The sequence below is a fragment of the Diadema antillarum genome, unplaced genomic scaffold, assembly GCF_040938485.1.
Source record: "Diadema antillarum isolate AM-2024a unplaced genomic scaffold, OU_Dant_1.0 seq00001469_RagTag, whole genome shotgun sequence".
NCBI lineage: Eukaryota > Metazoa > Echinodermata > Echinoidea > Diadematoida > Diadematidae > Diadema > Diadema antillarum.
In genome coordinates, this window is record NW_027272208.1 from 134,463 (window position 1) to 152,091 (window position 17,629).

The following is a 17,629-nucleotide window of genomic DNA, read 5'->3' on the forward strand; positions in this document are numbered from 1 at the left end:
GGCTTATACGTTTGATCAGCACGAGATGTGCCCTCTCCCGGACAAGATTTCATGAAGTCTCAACCCTTTGTGCGCTTTGAGTGAGAATTCGCACAGAGAGCCCAATATAATAGCATCGTACGCACTGTCAAAAGTTCCTGGCACATAAAGAGTCGAGAACCACAACTAGTGTGATCTACATCCATATTTGTATCTCCAGGAGCAACGACCACAAGTATTTACCTTGAATTTACCTTGAAGTGCCACACCTCCATCTTCATGTAGATAGATTGCAAGGGTGGCAGGGTTTAGGGAGCTTTGTAGCCCCTTAGTAACCCAATTTGGACAATTTCTTTTTGAAGGTAAACCTAACCACATCGAGTGTTCAATGTGTATTACATTTATGCTTCAAAGTCAACAAAGCATGAATATTGAAAAGTACCCAGGCAAAAGCTTCTCTTGGAACAATTGAAACCATGGCATCAAAATATGCATTTTGTTTGTCTGTTGGTTGTTTGTTTGTTTGCTTGTTTTTTTTTTTTATATTATTGATATTGTTGTTGTTGTTGTGTTTTTTGTTCTTTTGTTGTTTCTGTTTTGTTTTGTTTTTGTTTGTTTGTTGTTGTTGGTTTTTTTTTTTTCGGGGGGGGGGGGGGGGGGTATGTATTTTGTTCTTTTAATAGCTCTTCATATTCCTTAGTGAACTGTTCTGTCAACTTCGATCTCCGACTCATTGCAGTATGACTAACTATCATACGACCTACATCGTACTTGGTCATGCTGGACTACATAGTTCAAAGAAGCCAATGCACTGACAATCCTGATTTTGTGACTCCATCTGTAGCTACCTAAGAGCCATATTAGGTAAAACACTCGCTACTTTTAACACGTTGGCAGCAGCATTTCAACATGGATTCAAGAGTTGACTGGCAGTTTTCTTTGTCAGATGTGCACTCTTGAATTGTCATTGTTTACACCTGGCAGCTAAGGTCTATATTCACTCTATATGCATATGATATGTTAATGAACAAGATGTATCATGCTGTAGGGATATTCAAATTCAATCTGGCTCTGAAATGTCAATGACAACTCACATTCCGAATACTGTATATGTCAAACTACTGTAAACAGTATGCATGAAAAGTTCATAGTATCAGAAAGTCTTGACTTAAGGTGCACTCCCGTTATAACGAAGTCCTCGGGACCAGCGGGGTTTTTGTAGTTGTTGCTGTTATTACAATAAAATGTCTTTATAGCAGAACAGTAAAAGGACATTTATAGAGTAAATAGATGATATTATGACCTCATTGTAACAAGCATGTTATAACTGTGTTCGTTATAATGGGAGTACACTTCTTTCTCTTCTCTTCTCATCTCATCTCTTCTCTTTTCCTTTCTATTCTCTTCCCTTTCTTGCTCTTCTCTTTTCTATTCTCTTCACTTCAATTATCTTCTCTCCTCTACTCTTCTTCTCCCCTCCTCTCTTCCCTTCTCTTTTTTTTCTATTCTCCTCTCTTCTATTATCTATCTCTGTAATTAATTTTCCATTCTCACTTCTTCTAAACGCTTTGAGCACTTCTGTGGATATAGTGCTACATGTGTATATAAATAATCATTATTATCACTATTTATCATCTTCTGTTCCATTCTCTTCTGTATTATCTCCTCTTCTTTTCCTTTCTCTTTTATAATTGAAGGGGTCAGTGCAATATAGTGCTAACCCACACTTTTGTCAAAATTGAGTTACATGCATTTTCAGAGTCCTTATCCTTCACTCTAGCCTTTGTGAAAATATCATATTTGAATTCACCCAATAAGATGGTAAAAAATGCATGCATTTATCTTTCATTACTGTACAATGTATGGGCTTTCCAAACATTCAACAGCGTTTATCTCAAAATGACTATTGTGTGGGTTAGCACTATATTGCACTGACCCCTTCAATTTGATCTTCTCTTCCCTTCTCTTCTGTATCATCTTCTCTCCTCTTCCCTTCTATCTCTTTCTCTCCATGTAGCTTTATATCAAAGAGATTATAGGGTTATAGAGTAAGCAGTCGTCATACACGTGCGTACAAACAAAGCATCCAAAATTGAAGAGGGAGATCCAGGTATTTGATTTCAGTTTATGTTCAAGTCAAATCTGGTCTCATCATATCTGGAGTGATTTTTTTTAACTCTTCATAACACAATTCCTTTTTCAGAAATGCAATGTGGTTGATCGTTCAGATATTAGTTTCTACGATAATATCATGTCATTCAGACTATTTCGTAGAGTCCAGACTTTTTTGTTACTCACAAAAAACAATGGGAACTTGAGTGTAGACTAGAAAGTAGTTTGAGCATTATGACGTTTGTTTTGCGTACATACATGTATCCACTTAGAGTGAAGACGCCATAAAATCAAACAACATCAGCAACATAATGACATTTGAGCATTATGATTACTTGAGCATTGTGACGTAACTATAAAACGGCACAAGGCTGACTGCATCGCACATTCAAGTCGAGTGCATTTAAACAGTGTGCTGCCATCTACTGTTCAATGAATGCACAGGATCAAGGCAATGGCAGCACCTACAACCCAAAATGGCAGCTCCCTTGTCTTGTGCGGCCGCCTCCACTCTGGACTACGCCCTCTTGTGGTGTAATTTCTTTGCTTCATATTCTCCTGGCGTCTCTCGGTCTCTTGGCAGCAGGCTTCTTGGCGTCCTTGGCATCCTCCTTCTCCTTTGGCTTGGCAGACCGAGCAAAGCTCTGGATGAATGCACACTGGTTAAGGAATCTTAATATCACCAGACATGGATACAACGATTCAACAGAACAGTGACTTTACCATCCTACTTTTTGATAACGGAGAATGAAAATCTTAAAGTGACTTGTCTAGATCAGAGGCAGTGATAGAATAGTAAGAAAAAAACTCGACCATATTTGGGGATAGAATTTGAGTTAAGTTGGATGCAATAATGAGATATGTATTACGACATCAATGCTAGTGAATAATTTCACACGGTGCGTTTATTAGCCTAAAATTAGTCATTTTGGTCATATGACTGCCTTTTTTTTAAACACTTCATTAATCATTCACTTTGCACTCACACAGTAAGATTAATCTGTCTACATATAAGTGTCATAGACAAAGGAAAGTTTGTTTGACGAGGGTTAACCCTATTCTAACTGGGCTATTTGAGACCAAGTTTTTACTGGGGGGGGTCAATTTGACCCCCCCCCCCCCCTTCAGATCTCGGCCGCCGATTGCGCGATCGCCGCGAAATTTTGCCTGAAGATAGAGCTGGATGTCAACTACAAGATTACACAGTCATACAATAGAAAAATATTGCCTTTCTATTTTTAATAAATTAATTATGCAAATTTGTGCATGAAATCATATTTTCACCTATAACTCCATTAAAAAGACTGGAGGATTGCTAAATTTTTGTGTCAGAATTCCTCAAGACACATCAAACAATTTTCGTGTAAAAAATTAGCACAATCGAAATCAATTTCTTTTGATTTTTATTGTTTTGTTAATTTCTTATGTATTTTATTGTTTTCTCGACCTTTCGTTTTCTATTAATTTTTTGCCAAAATTTGTTGCAGGCACTTTTTCAGGCTTATCGACACTAGAATTGATTAATTTCAATGGTTAAAAGTTGAAATAATCTAATTTATATCAATTTAACCAAAAAACACAATTTGCATTGGATTTGCACACGATATCATGAATTTGAGCTGGTTTTTGGTTGACATGCATATGTAAAACATTACATAACTTCAAAATGGTGTACCCGGACGTCGCAAATTTGGTCTCAAAATATGCGGGAGACTTCAATGAAAAAAGTCGTGAAACGACGCGGCAACATCTTTGCGCGTTGCGAAATCGTGGTGCGAAACGTCAAAACGTCGACCCCCCCCGGTTAGAATAGGGTTAAACTAATCTGCAAAGGGAGAGACAAAGATTGGTGGTGTTGAGGAATGAAAGGATACGACCACAATGGGCTTGTCGTGCAGGACAAATCCGTTGGTGTCTCTCAAGGCCTTCTGGGCGGCCAACTCACTGGGGAGACCCACAAAGGCTTGCCCCTTCATGCGCCCCTGCTTCATCAGCTGTATGTTGAACCTGGAAGAACAAGGAAATGGGAGATGGGTCGTACTTCTTACATTGCCTCAACACACTCCTATAACAATGTACTCCTGATACCAATAACTGTTGGTGGAGACAGATGCTCACTGAACCTTGTATCCATCAGGAACAGACACATTTATAAATACACACATACATACATCAGGGCTCGACACTAACTTTATTTTTCGGTGGCCCGATGGGGCCACCAAAATCATCAATTTCAAATTTTTGGTGGCCCGAGAGAAAAATTTGGTGGCCCGAAAAAAAAAAAACATTGATAAAAGTCCATTTTTAAAAAATAAGTCGCACACTCACTGCATGTATTTATGCATTTCCGGCGCAAAAAGTTACGAATTTATTGACACACTTTTCAAAAAATTTTGGTGGCCCGAGGCGGGCCACCAAATTTGCCCTTTTTTGAAATTTGGTGGCCCGACTTTCATTTTTGGTGGCCCCGGGCCACCGGGCCACCGTTAGTGTCGAGCCCTGCATACATACATACATCCAAACATACATACAGTGTATGACAATCACACATACATTAATCTACATATCCATCCATATATATATTATATATATATATATATATACACACATACATATTGTATATGCACACATATAATCATAGGGTATTTGATTCATCTTTCTCCTATTTAAAGACATACTTTATATGCCATGCAAAGAAAAGTTCAAAATGGCATTCACAGAGATTAAATAATAACATCTTGTCCTCAGAGGTAATGGCTGAAATTTCTTTTTCAAATGACAGGGGATATGTACATACATGAGGTTTAAATGCACGTTTTCTGCAAGTACAATAACGTATTTTCCCCTATGTGTGTACTGCCACAAATTTAGTCACGAATATCTCACAAAAAATAAAACTGCAGAATAAATCAAATTTGATGAAAATGAAATTAATAAACTATTGCTACAGCTGATGACCAACACACAGAGGAATGTACATTCAGAAGGTACAGCCTTGAAAACAATCTATCCTTTGTTGGCTATGTGAAAACATAGATCCACACCAACAACAGCACATCGCAAAACCTTATCACACACCAAACACACTGGCAATGCATACTTACATGTCCTTGTCCATTGGTGATGACCAGTCAATATATCTTCCATAAATGAATTTCAAATCCTGTGGGACCGCCGAACATGAGACAAAACATACATTCATAAATTCACACAAAAATTGTCATTTAATACCCTTCTCTTCAGCCATACAAACTAGAAATATTTCTTAGCATGCACTATTCCAACAACTGTAAAATTTTCCATATTATTTCCATGAGAAGTAACTAAAGTGAATTTTATGCAGGCATTATATTGAGCTACATATTTCTACCATTCCCCCTTCAAAGACAAAGAAAAAAACACACACACAAACTATCATACAATGGAAATATATTCCTTACAATTGCATGTCATGTTTTCTTTAAATTTACTACATCAGTCATCTCAACAACAAAATATCTTCCTTCTTAAAGCCACCCAAAAATAAACCCGGAGACAGTGGTCTACATTATGAAGTAATGGTAATATAAGTCAAAGCATATGTAAACAGATAGAAAACAAGAAAAACAGACAAACAAACATGCAAACACAAATCCGAATTTCTTTGGCCCTATAAGTTGAGTTTCAATGAATGCATATTTTTAGCTCATAAGTCTCAATCCAGCATGAATCCACTGCGACAAACACAGTATAACTATTAGTTTCTCCTCACTGCTATGCCCTTATATTGTAATTAAATCATGATTAAATGAAATTAGAACATTGTAAATCACCAACACATATGTACAAGTCCATTACATGCCAGTGAATAGTGACAGTTTATGAAATGATTACCTTTTCTTCCACTTGCTTGGCCAGGTTTTTGATGTAAAGCCTTGTAGTAGGGTCACCAGAGCTGTAGTTTTTGAAGACTGAAATGTGCTTCATTTCTGTGAAAAGCATGGGATAGAATGTTAAAATTTGAGCTGTAGCACAGAGAAATACACATACTGTAATACAAACACTTTCCTATACACAAATACACTAACAGCATACAATGAACATAGCAATCCATTATTAATGCACTTTTACTGTAAACGCAGATTTTTAATTTCTTTTTTTGTTTGTTTTTGGCAGTACATTAATTTTCGTGTATTTCATGGGTATTGTAGAACCCACCAAAAGTCACAATTTTCTCTGCACATTTTGTAAGCTTTGTCAGCAGTGCCTCCCTCATACGTGTGCGTGTGTGTGTGTGAGTGTGTGTGTGTGTCTGCATAATGACAGAAAATTCACTCACGCTAGAGAACTAGCGAGTGTGAAGAAAATCATAAATAAAAAAAAATAAGTAAAAAAAAATTGCACGTTTTTATTTTCTTAGCTAGTATCATGTCGAGCTAAAATACGCAAAATCTTCCACACTTACACTAATTAGACAATTTCATTATTGACGTTAAATGAGCCATCTTTTCATACATAGAATAACAAAGATCACTAAGGAGGAAAGAAATACATTAATATTGTACAGTTCAACCTCGATTATCCGGCCATGTCAGGACCAGCGCTCATCCGGATAAGCGAATTGGCCGGATATGGGAGACACAATGTTAATGTATAGCTGCCGTCCAAGCTGCCGTCCCAGTGCACTGGCAGCTAGGCAGGCAGCGTACCCCGCAACGGTCGTGATGACTGCTTACTTTTACGATGATAATGTGGTATGAATTTATGTTAGTTCTGTCGGGAATATTGTAGGTAAATTGTGTGAGTTTTGTAGAAATTTTAATTGAGTTTAAAGTCACTGTTTTTTCTCAATTTTTGGATGAAAAAAAAGTCCTTCACTGCGTGAACTCGTCCGGATAATGGAGATTTCCGGATAAAAGGAGGCCGATAATTGAGGTCGAACTGTACTTTTATAAAAAAATGATAACAAAAGGAGAGAAGATGCACATCTTTGTTATACATTCTGTTGACTAAAAGGAAAGACCAATGAGGGACATTTACCATCCTTGGACAGCTTCTTCTTTTTCAGCTGCTCCCTCGTGATGAATTCTGACGACTCCGGCCCGTCATCGTCTTCGTCCTCATCCTCGTCCTCCTTCTCGTCCGCCTTAGCGTCGACGGGTAGCTTGGTGGGCTGGAACGTACCAAAGGCACCTGTCTGCTCCTCTTCCTGACTGGTTGGTGTTGGCTGGCTGTCTGCACCAACCAAGCATTACCAGGTCCAGACAGAACAAATTCACCAAAAGGCATGTGAAAAAAAAAAATCACCAAAAATCATCAAAAACATCATCAAATTTGGAAAAAGGTAGTTAAGGCTTCAATTCCAAGATAAAATGATGTCAATAAATTGCTATCTAACACTCACACATGACTGCATTGCGCGAGTCTTGTTGCAATTTACTGCACAACACGCCGTAGTCACACACACTAAGTGCAAAACGTGTACGATGTGTATGGATAACACTCGGCATGTGAGTGTTTGTGTGCGTGTGTGTGCGTGTGTGTGGTGAGTGACAAAATATGCACTCAGCACATGTTATATTTCTACAGGAAATTGCAATGTAAATGTACCTGGGGGTGTTTCATAAAGCTGTTTGTAAAGTTACGAACAACTTAGAAGCAACTGGTGATCAGCTCTTGTGCTAAATTATGGAAATTCTGACAAGTATAGCACATCAGAAGTGATCACCAGTCGGTCGTAAGTTGTTCATAACTTTATGAACAGCTTTATGAAACAGGGCCCAGGTATAATGGGAGAACTTTGGGCAAAATGCATTTTTGTTTTCATTTATTTTGGCTATTTTTCATTGGTCTCAAAATCACCAAAAAATACCAAAAATCATCAAATTCTGATTTGGTTACCGGGCTAAAATTTTGTCGGCAAGGGTGTCCAAAAATCACCAAATTTTACCCTTTTTGGTTACTGAAATCACTATCTGGCTGGCTGTCTGCACATGATGCATATTGTGAGCAGATGAGCAAAGGCATGTCACAGTGAGGTGAACTTCTGCACAGGCAATGGCCACAGCTCAGCATGGGGAAACACACCTTATTGACATCTTGTTCATGAACTCATGGACTTCCAACGACTTCATCAAAGCTACAACCTTTTACAATAAGCATTGGTGTTTGGAAAATTGTTTCTGTAGCTGAAATCACGGTTACATTCAACAGTTAAGACCTACATTTAAATTCCATTTAATATTTAGTGGTGCATCAATGAGTGAAGAAAGATCACAAAACACACACACACACACACACACACACACACACACACAACCTTTACCTTGCTGTATCTGCCTCTCCACAGCCACAGTGATGCTTTCAGCCAATCGGATTTCAGCCTTCTTCCCCAGGGCCGTCTCTGCCGGGTCAAACACCTCTCCCCTGGGAAGGGCCCCGCCCCCTGGGGCTGCACCACTGACAACCGACTTGGCTGCAGCCTGGGCGATCATGTCTTGGAGGCGTGGCCTCTTGCGCTGCTGACCTACAACCTTTTTCTTCAGGGGTCTCTTCACAGCGTGCCCCAATTGCTCTGCTACCTTCCGTGCTCTAGAAGAATGAAGTTTTTCAGAAAGCAGAAAGGTACAAATAAAGGGTCATTACATTGCCAGAACTACAAAAATGAAGCTAGCAAGTGGCCACGAGAATAAAGAGACTATAACAGATACAAAATATTGCAACTACAAGTGTATTGGTAATCACCACATTCAGACTGTTCCTTACATTGTCAAGAATGCATAGAAGTATTGATGCTACAAATATCACTTCCGTTTCTTCAGTACAACAGCCACATACAGGAAAGGCAATATGACTATTCATTTGAAATGGCAAATGTGCAGAGAATAAAGAACAAGAAGAAAATATATTGACTGACTCAAAGGAAGAACCCTCTTACAGCTCTTATCCTGGTTACAAAAAAAAGCAGGATGGATGATTCTCAATGTAGCATGTATACAACCTAGTTTTGTGCACTATAATATATTTCTATATCATCATGTGATATTGCATGGTTTCATAGATTTTTCTAAGCACATTGAAAAATTAGTGGTGTTCACATCATGTACATCATTGACTGTCATGCCAATGTGTAACTCTCTTCATGTTGTATCTTGCAATTACAGAATCAGCCAGATTGTCTCGATTTCATGCTCAATTCTTTCGTGTGGGTAAATCTTTCCACAGATCCCATTCTACACAAGTCAATGTGGCATTCTGAGAGACAAAACCTCTTGTATCCCAGTTTCTTCTTTTATATATCTCCTAAAACAATGCTGCACACTGGCACTGGTCCGACGGTCCAAGACAGGTAAAAATCACTGTCGGACAAGCAATTTTTTGGGGACTGCTAAGTCTACTGGTCCGAAATAACAGGTAAAATAACAGAAATTACATTGTCGGGGCCAGTTGAAAAAAAGCAGAAGACCAGTAGGAAAAATAGGTTAGTGTGCAGCCCTGTCTAAAAGTACAGTGGACTCCCATTATAACAAAGTCCGCGGGACCGGCAGTTTCCTTTCGTTATATCGAAATTTCGTTGTAACCGAACAAATAAACAATAAAAATACATAGAGTTGATAATGTTCCAGTCTGAATTTTTGCTTCGTTGTAACCGGAATTTCGTTATAACCATGTCCGTTATAACGGGAGTGCACTGTAATGACATCTTAGACATCGCATTCCATGACATACTGTTCTCTTGTCTCCTCATCACTCTCCAGTTCTGATTCCTCGCTAGAGCTGGCTACTTCCATTTCCACGGGGGTGGCATCTTCAGGTTCTGGAGGGGCAATCACCTCATCATCGTCCTGCAAGTTTGTCGAAGATGTGGGAGATAATAACATCTGCTTTTAAGTCTGAATTAGCAGCACAAATGCAATCATGTGACAAAGATATTCTATTTCATATTGCTGCCTGGAAACAGGTGTTGTGAAATATGATGTAAAGAGCTGACGTTCCTCTTCCTGATATTCAGTGCAAAATGAAAACAAACAACAACAAAACAAAAACAAAAACAAATTCAGGAGTAACCAAAGGAGAGTAGACAAAAAAAAAAAAAAAAAAAAAATGGGACAAGACCTCACCAAGGGTGGAGCTGGAGTAAGGGGTCCGAACGGGGCTGGGAGATTCATCTTATTCATGAGGTGGAGTGTCTGCACATAGAACTTGGGAACGGAGGCAAGAGCATTGACGATATTACTCAGGATACTGACGGTCGGAGGCGGGTAGTGGTACTTGAGTCTCGGGTTGATGGGATGAGAGATACTAAAACAAAGAGTAGAAGTATTGAGATACATTAAAAAAAAAGTTGGCCACAATAATTCTTACAAAGATCATGCCTACTGCTATTACGGTCATTATTTTCATGCAAATCACTCTCCTACAAGTGTAACCTGCCTGCTGTCTCATGTGTTTCAGTGTTTGAAAACTGCAAAGTTTCACTTCTCTGTTCTGTTCATCTCCAGTTCAAATATGAGCATGGTAGAACAAAAGAAAAAAATTGCTTCTTAATCTGATATCTTAACTACATGTTCAAATGAATGAACTGATGATTTCATATCACTTTTCTGGTTTAAATTTTTTGAATGTTGCTGTCATAGAAAGGTCTATGAATTTTGCTTGTGAATACCTATAAGGACACATTTTTAAAAGCTTAATTTACTTCATATATTCAACAATTCATTGCTACATGTTCAATGTTGCCATGATCCCCATTCATACCGTTGTTTGTTTGTTTCTGTGGGGCAAATACAGTGCACCCCCGTTATGACGAAATTCAGGTTACAACAAAGTAAAAATTCACGCCGCAACGTTATCCACACTATGTGTCTTTATTGTTTATTTGTTCGGTTATAACGTAATTTCAATGTAATGAAAGAAAACTGCCAGTCCCCAGAACCTCATTATAAGGGTAGTCCACTGTACCCCTTCAATATCTCTTAACTTACTCACCCTAAATCAGGAGAAAGTCCCATCTTCTTGACTGCCCGCTGTCTGTGTAGCTCCTCTGCATTAAAAGACTTGGTTTCCTTTTCTGCTATTTTACCTTTTCTGTCCTCTACTGAACCTTGGAGAGAGCTTGGGATTAAAAACAAATGAAGAAAGTCAATGAATGAAATGGCTTATGCTTGGGCATGTAGTAGTATCAGCTTTAATGAACGAGCATACAATACCCATTTTGGACAGTAACTTTCAACAATTTAGAATTGTAGCTTAGTTGATGGTCCGTACAAGACCTGTAGCTCTCATCAGTAAGAAAACAGCCAAAAGTTACGCGCTGGCTTCTTTTCCATCCAAAAACCCAGGATTATCTGGCACTGTAATGTAGTGCCAAGTCTGCTGCTTGGCTGTAAGAGGTGGGCCTAGGCGTGCTGCTAAGAACAGGAAACTAAAACTCTGGGTTCATGGTCAATGTGACTAAATGGTCTTCATGACGTCTTTTAAGTCTGCTCTCACCGAACCAAGAGGTTGGAACATTGCTGATTCATTTACACACAAACAAAATGAGAAAAGAAAAAGACAACAGTGTGACAATGGCTTTTGTCACGTCACATGAAAAAATCTGACTTTGTTATATGAAGGCAGACAATGCAACTTCCTCCAAGAGAATTGTATCAGTGATAACATTTTTGAAGTCAAGTGCACATGATTTATGCATTGTTTGAGAAATGAAATTTCTACTCTGAATACAGTTGCCAAATTGAAACGAGTTGCCAAACTTACAATGGAATCATAGTCAGACATTATTCATAATTTTTGCAATAGTCATGACGGGCTTCCATGGCTGATCCACAACAATCAACTGTGCTAACATGTACAAATCCAGAACAGTACATTTTCCGTACATTAACTTGAAAACTGAGAGTTGAATTTTTTCTTCTTCTTCTGTTTTAGTATGGTATTGTATATCTCAATAATTTCAGTCTTTTCAGTTTGGATTTTTCCTTCTTTTTTTTTTTTTTTTGCTTCTTTGTTTTGAAAACAGTGCTTCCATTTCTGACAAGCTCCACATCCCAATTATAAAAGACAGTTTTTCTCTTTTTTATTTACTGTCACATTCACTGGAAGTATATGCAATTACAGTGCACTCCCGGTATAACAAACACGGTTATAACGAAATTCCGGTTACAACGAAGTAAAAATCCAGGCTGCAACATTATCCACTATATTATTTTTATTGTTTATTTGTTAGGTTATAACTAAATTTCGATATAACAAAAGAAAATTGCCAGTCCCGAGGACTTTGTTATAACGGGAATCCACTGTACAGACACATAAAAGCAAAGTTGTCTTACCATGATGACCTGCTGCTCAGGTCTGGTGTGGCCAAAGCAACCTGTCTCCTTGTTTTTGCATACTCTACAGTCAGGGATTGCCCAAGTACATCTAGTTGATGGAGGCGGTGCAAGGCCTGCAAAATGAGAGAATATTGAATGTTTACAATATTGCAACACCCCAGCGGATCAGTTGAAAGTTCTGTTGATTGCAAATCAAAATCTACAAACAACTGTGTAATCCTGAGAGGAATAACACCAAGAACTACATTGCATTGACCCATGTATCACAGGGGGAAATACAATGCAGCACTGTCTCCTTAGCCGTCTTCTTCTCCTGCTGACAGAAGGCAGCAGCAGCTAATTTCGAGGCAGTTTTTACTTGCACCCTGTAAATTATTGGTACATGCACCCTACCCTTACAACACACACTGTACCAAGTTCTGCAAGAATCTACAAGGTTGATGGAAGCAGACTACCAACGAGACGAAGAGAAGACAACATCATCTTACACAGATGTACATTTAGCCTACCTAGATACTGTGCAAACAACTTTGTGACAGGATCATGTATGCTTAATGTACACTGTTCCACCTTTATCAATACATTGCTGTCTGTGCGGTTGTCACTCAAAACTTGAAGAAATAATGCCTCCGGCCACTTCGTTGGCGGAGGCATAAAAAAAAAAAAGCCTTATGCACAACTTTACCCACAGATATTTTTTAAATCAAAATATAAAGAGTTTTAGAAAATTTCTGACACCTGTCATCTTTGAGTTCGAGAAGTATGATTATTTACTGTGGTCTGTCACTGGAATGCTCTCCCTGCTGAAGTTGTGTCAGCCTAATCCACTAATTCAGTTCTTCAAATACCTCCTCTTGTCTGTTACCTCTGCTAAATACATCAAAATGTTTGTCTTTTTTTTTTGCACCATATTTTTGTTTTGTTTTTGTTTAGGTTTTTTTCTCTTTATTTCATTTTATTCATTTATCTTTTCTTTTTTTTTTCTTTTTTTTTTTCTTTTTTTTTGGGGGGGGGGGCGGTGTTCACACTGCATTCTTTGTTCAAAATGTTTTAAAAACCGTGCACCACTGCACTGGTACCTCACGTCACTGAAGTCAGCAGTACCAGGAAAAAAAAAATAAAGATTAAAAAAATCTAAACAAAAATATGGTTCAAATTAAAAAAAAAAGACAAACAAGCACAATGTAAGAAAATTAAATCAATGATGGGTCTCACGTCACCTGTGTTGCAGCATCATGATCTGTGAATGTGGCAAAGGCTGTGTGTTTCTGCAACAAAAAAAAAAGTGAAAATAGTAAAATATTGAATTAAATCTAATCTTAGGCCTACATTGTAGGCTAGTCTAGAAACGTCGGGGAAGTAACAATGTTAGGGCCTAACAGTAATAACAAGTTAGGCCCTAAGCTAGATTCGAATTTCTAAGGGTTACATGAAGACACCGCTGCATGAAGATAAAAATAATTTAGGGCCTGAGAAAAGAGAACTGGACTTGTTGTATTATTAGTTGCAGACAGAAAGATCCGTCTGTCCGGAGGAGTCTTTTATTTTTTGCCGTTATCGCTCTCCTCCGTAGAAGGAGGGGATCCGTGAAGCCAGACGTCTCCGCAGAACATTTCCCCGACGACCAGTTACAGACCGATCTTTCGGTCAATAATAGTTGTAGACTAGCTTTGTCTTATCACTTTTGAGTCTCCAACTATAAATTCAAGTTTTCTAGTCGAGCTGAGGTAGCACCGAAAATTTACAAATGTAAACAAATTAAATACCATAAATTTATAATTTTGATAGAGTTCTACAGCCTTCCATACCACAGTCTTTACAGACATCAATGCACAGGGGAGGCCACAGCTCCTTGAACAAAATGTGTGCAAGGAAACATAAAAATAAAGATGTGGGACTACACCAACGAAGACCGACCGCACGAAAAGCTTACCATTCGTCCTCGATCTGCCATGCATTTCACACTCACTGCACCAAAGTGCTTCAACAATTCCTCTTTATCCGACGCATTTAATGACATTGGCAAATGTCTAACTATGAGAACATTGCTTTGAAAGTTGCGATCGGAGGCCATATTTGAACGAGAATCTACTAGCTTGTCTCCGAGTTTGCACAGCCCGCGACCAGATGATGGTATCCTCAAAACGAGCAACATCACACAACAACATAAAGAAAGAAAGAATGAAAGAAAAAAAAAAAAGAAAGAAAGGAAGAAAGAAAGAAAACAACTGACAAACAAGGAGGAGGAGGAGGAGAAGAAGAAGAGGAAGAAGAAGAAGAAGAGGAGGAAGAAGAAGAAGAAGAAGAAGAAGAAGAAGAAGAAGAAGAAGAAGAAGAAGAAGAAGAAGAAGAAGAAGACAGGTTCCCCAGGGGGATATGAAGAATCAATAAAGGCACGTCGAATGTGTGAAAAACCTTGGTCGACACTGATCCGAACGACCTTTTAGAGATTGTAATAATGTGGCATGCCTGAGAAAAGAGTCTGTAAATATTGCAATGTTAATTGTACTGTAAACGTAGAATCCGCCATGATTTTACTTTCATTCGTGCAAAACTGGGTTTTAGATGGAAATTAATTTTGTGAAGTCGGGTAAAAATTTGGTCAAAATTTCTACTTTTAAACTTAAAAAAAAAAACTTTGAAAAGAAGAAATACTCCTCATTTCTGTAAAGTGACATTAAAGTGATTATCGGTACAAAACATACGGTTGTCAGTTCAAGATACTAGTGCAATCCGACATATTTTCCTCTGGTAGTTGTCTTCAAGAGCTTTATTCTATTAAGAGTGCTTGGTATGGTCGGGTAAGAGTTTACTCAGCATATCTAATTTTCACTTTTCTGCATATCTGAGAGAAAAATATTGAATTTGTGAATGATATACATGTAAGTTTCATTATGGAGCGATTAAAGCGAAACAAGGGAATTTGAAATTGAAGATTCTCTGGGCTTTTCGCATTTCCATACGTTGTTACATTCTGGCATCCGCACAGTTTTGGAAAGCTCCCAACTAGAGATTTAGGGAGACGAAAACATTAGATAAAAGCTTTCAAAATTCAGAACTGCTAAATGGATTGCGTTTGTCATTTCCATCAACGAACAGTACTTGTCCTTCATAATCATACGGACGGTAAATAGTTGGGCCCGAGATTGCTGACGAATATTATCCAAACTCGTATGAAAGTAGTGACACTTATCTCGTTGCGTGTCCGGCCGTCTCTTTCCCATTTTGTCAGCGCCGTTGTATTCGAAAAGTCCCTTCCGTCGCACCTCTCTATGAATTCCCAGATGTTGTGGCTGGTAGGTATCATGTTGTATGCTATCCTACATGCTATAGGCCTATAGCTGTCATACCTATCTTCCACAAAAATGATGCTCTGAACGTGTTACAGTTTCATTCTCTCCATGTCACCTTTTTTGGTCATCGCGTATAATGGCATTCGAACAGTCTATAGCAGCGGTGTGACAATACCAAAGCGATTATCTCTTGGAACAATACACATCGACATCACGACCATTTTCTACCTCACTCGTCAATCTACCGGGTATCTCATACGCAGGGCAGTGGGCGGCTCTTTATATCAGACGCACAACTTTCAACCAATCAAGCACGACCAATCATGGTGTTATGACGTAACAAAATGTTACGCGTTGCCAGCCGCGCCATGTCTGTTGTCCGTCTCAACTAGAAAGTCAAACACGTAGCTATAGCGCTGAGAACACAGCTGTTATTCATGATCTTATGAATGTAGAGCCTACTCCGTCTAGCAAAGTTGTTGATACCAAGGGAAATAAGTTAAAATGGGGAATTCTCTCACAAAACTTGAGCGACGATATACTATGTCAAAGTTATGTTGTCGACGACAAAGTAAGTATAATCTGCTTCAATATTTCCAATGCAATATCAGGGGATCTTCACACTGTCTTGGTAGTTTGGTACAGATGTGTTTCTGTATCCAGGCATAATACTGTACATCAGAAATCTTCGTTCACTGATGTGAACATTACATTTTGGCTAGTATATCGCTTTCCTTTTTTCATAGTAGGCCTATGCATGCCACGTTTAACTCTCTGACGACATGTAGGACCTATGTTTGCACTTGAGGCCTTATATAGGTTTTCCCGGCCAACTTCGTATACTTTATTTCAAGCCAAATCACTAAACATTTCATTCAGTTTATGGGGAGAATTCGGATGATCAACGACAGTAAAGTGAATCTCTACTCACATGAACTCTTGTTAACAACTTCGAAAAAAAAGAAGAAATCATCAAGATGGGCGGGAAACCAATACTTTCTGAAGAAGATATCCTATCTTGATGACAAACAACGCTAGTATTGTCAACAATCCCTCATTTCGGAAGTTGATAGTGATTTTGCGACCAACAATAGCAACAAAATAATTATTTCCTTTTCTCGATTAGGAAGAAACTCGCACTTTTTTTAGGGATCTACTGAATCTATGTATTAAACAATTACGTCCACTGATGGATGACACTAACGCATTTAGTGGACTATGGTCACGATCAGTTTGAGATGCGATTTTCACTTTTTATTCATTTTCTGTGTTCTGTTTATCATACTTTGAACCTACGATTAATATGGATAAAGATATCAAAAAGACCTCATTGAAACGAGTGGAAGAAATATGAGGAACTGTTCTTCATGTAATACATTTAATTGACACTCACAGTCATAGCTGACCAGCTGAGAACAAAAGAGATGACAATATACAAAAGGACATGTTCTTTATCGAATCTTCATTGCCACTGGTTTTCATTATGCAACTTTTTAGTTTAGACCTTATCCAATAGTTTAATGCACTTTTCCTTCTAATGGCATTATCATTACAAGTATATAGGCAGGGCTCGACACTAACAGTGGCCCGGTGGCCCGGGGCCACCAAAAATGAAAGTCGGGCCACCAAATTTCAAAAAAGGGCAAATTTGGTGGCCCGCCTCGGGCCACCAAAATTTTTTGAAAAGTATGTCAATAAATTCGTAACTTTTTGCGCCGGAAATTAGCAATTATATTCGTTCAAAGGATGGATGAAAAGGACTGAATGAATGCCTGAGAGTGAGTGTTGCAAGTTTGTTGAAGTTTATTGATGAGTAGATATTATGTCCAACTTCTAATTCTTACTATCATAAATCTTAAATATTTGACTCATTAAAAAAAAGGGACTTTTAATGTTTTTTATTGTTGTTTTTTTCGGGACACCAAATTTTTC

At 38.3% G+C, this 17,629-nt stretch overlaps 1 protein-coding gene across 1 annotated transcript; it reads right to left on the reverse strand.

Moving 5' to 3' along the window:
* Positions 1 to 2,639: 2,639 nt before the first annotated feature.
* Positions 2,640 to 14,478, reverse strand: LOC139709761 (RNA-binding region-containing protein 3-like). The gene is made up of 12 exons (XM_071621722.1): positions 14,338 to 14,478; positions 13,625 to 13,672; positions 12,402 to 12,517; positions 11,059 to 11,184; positions 10,191 to 10,371; positions 9,799 to 9,914; positions 8,396 to 8,661; positions 7,111 to 7,305; positions 5,965 to 6,059; positions 5,196 to 5,254; positions 3,966 to 4,098; positions 2,640 to 2,735 (listed from the first exon to the last, which is right to left on the reverse strand). Exons 1-12 carry the CDS (start codon positions 14,476 to 14,478, stop codon positions 2,640 to 2,642), a joined length of 1,572 nt encoding a protein of 523 aa, XP_071477823.1.
* Between the last annotated feature and the right edge of the window lie 3,151 nt (positions 14,479 to 17,629).

Coding starts and splice junctions, on each gene's coding strand:
- LOC139709761 (XM_071621722.1), bottom strand. CDS start 14,478: ATGGCCTCCGATCGCAACTTTCAAAGCAATGTTCTCATAGTTAGACAT. Junction 7,306..8,395: donor GGAGAGGCAGATACAGCAAG/GTAAAGGTTGTG, acceptor TGGTTGGTGCAG/ACAGCCAGCCAACACCAACC. Junction 6,060..7,110: donor GAAGAAGCTGTCCAAGGATG/GTAAATGTCCCT, acceptor TGCTTTTCACAG/AAATGAAGCACATTTCAGTC.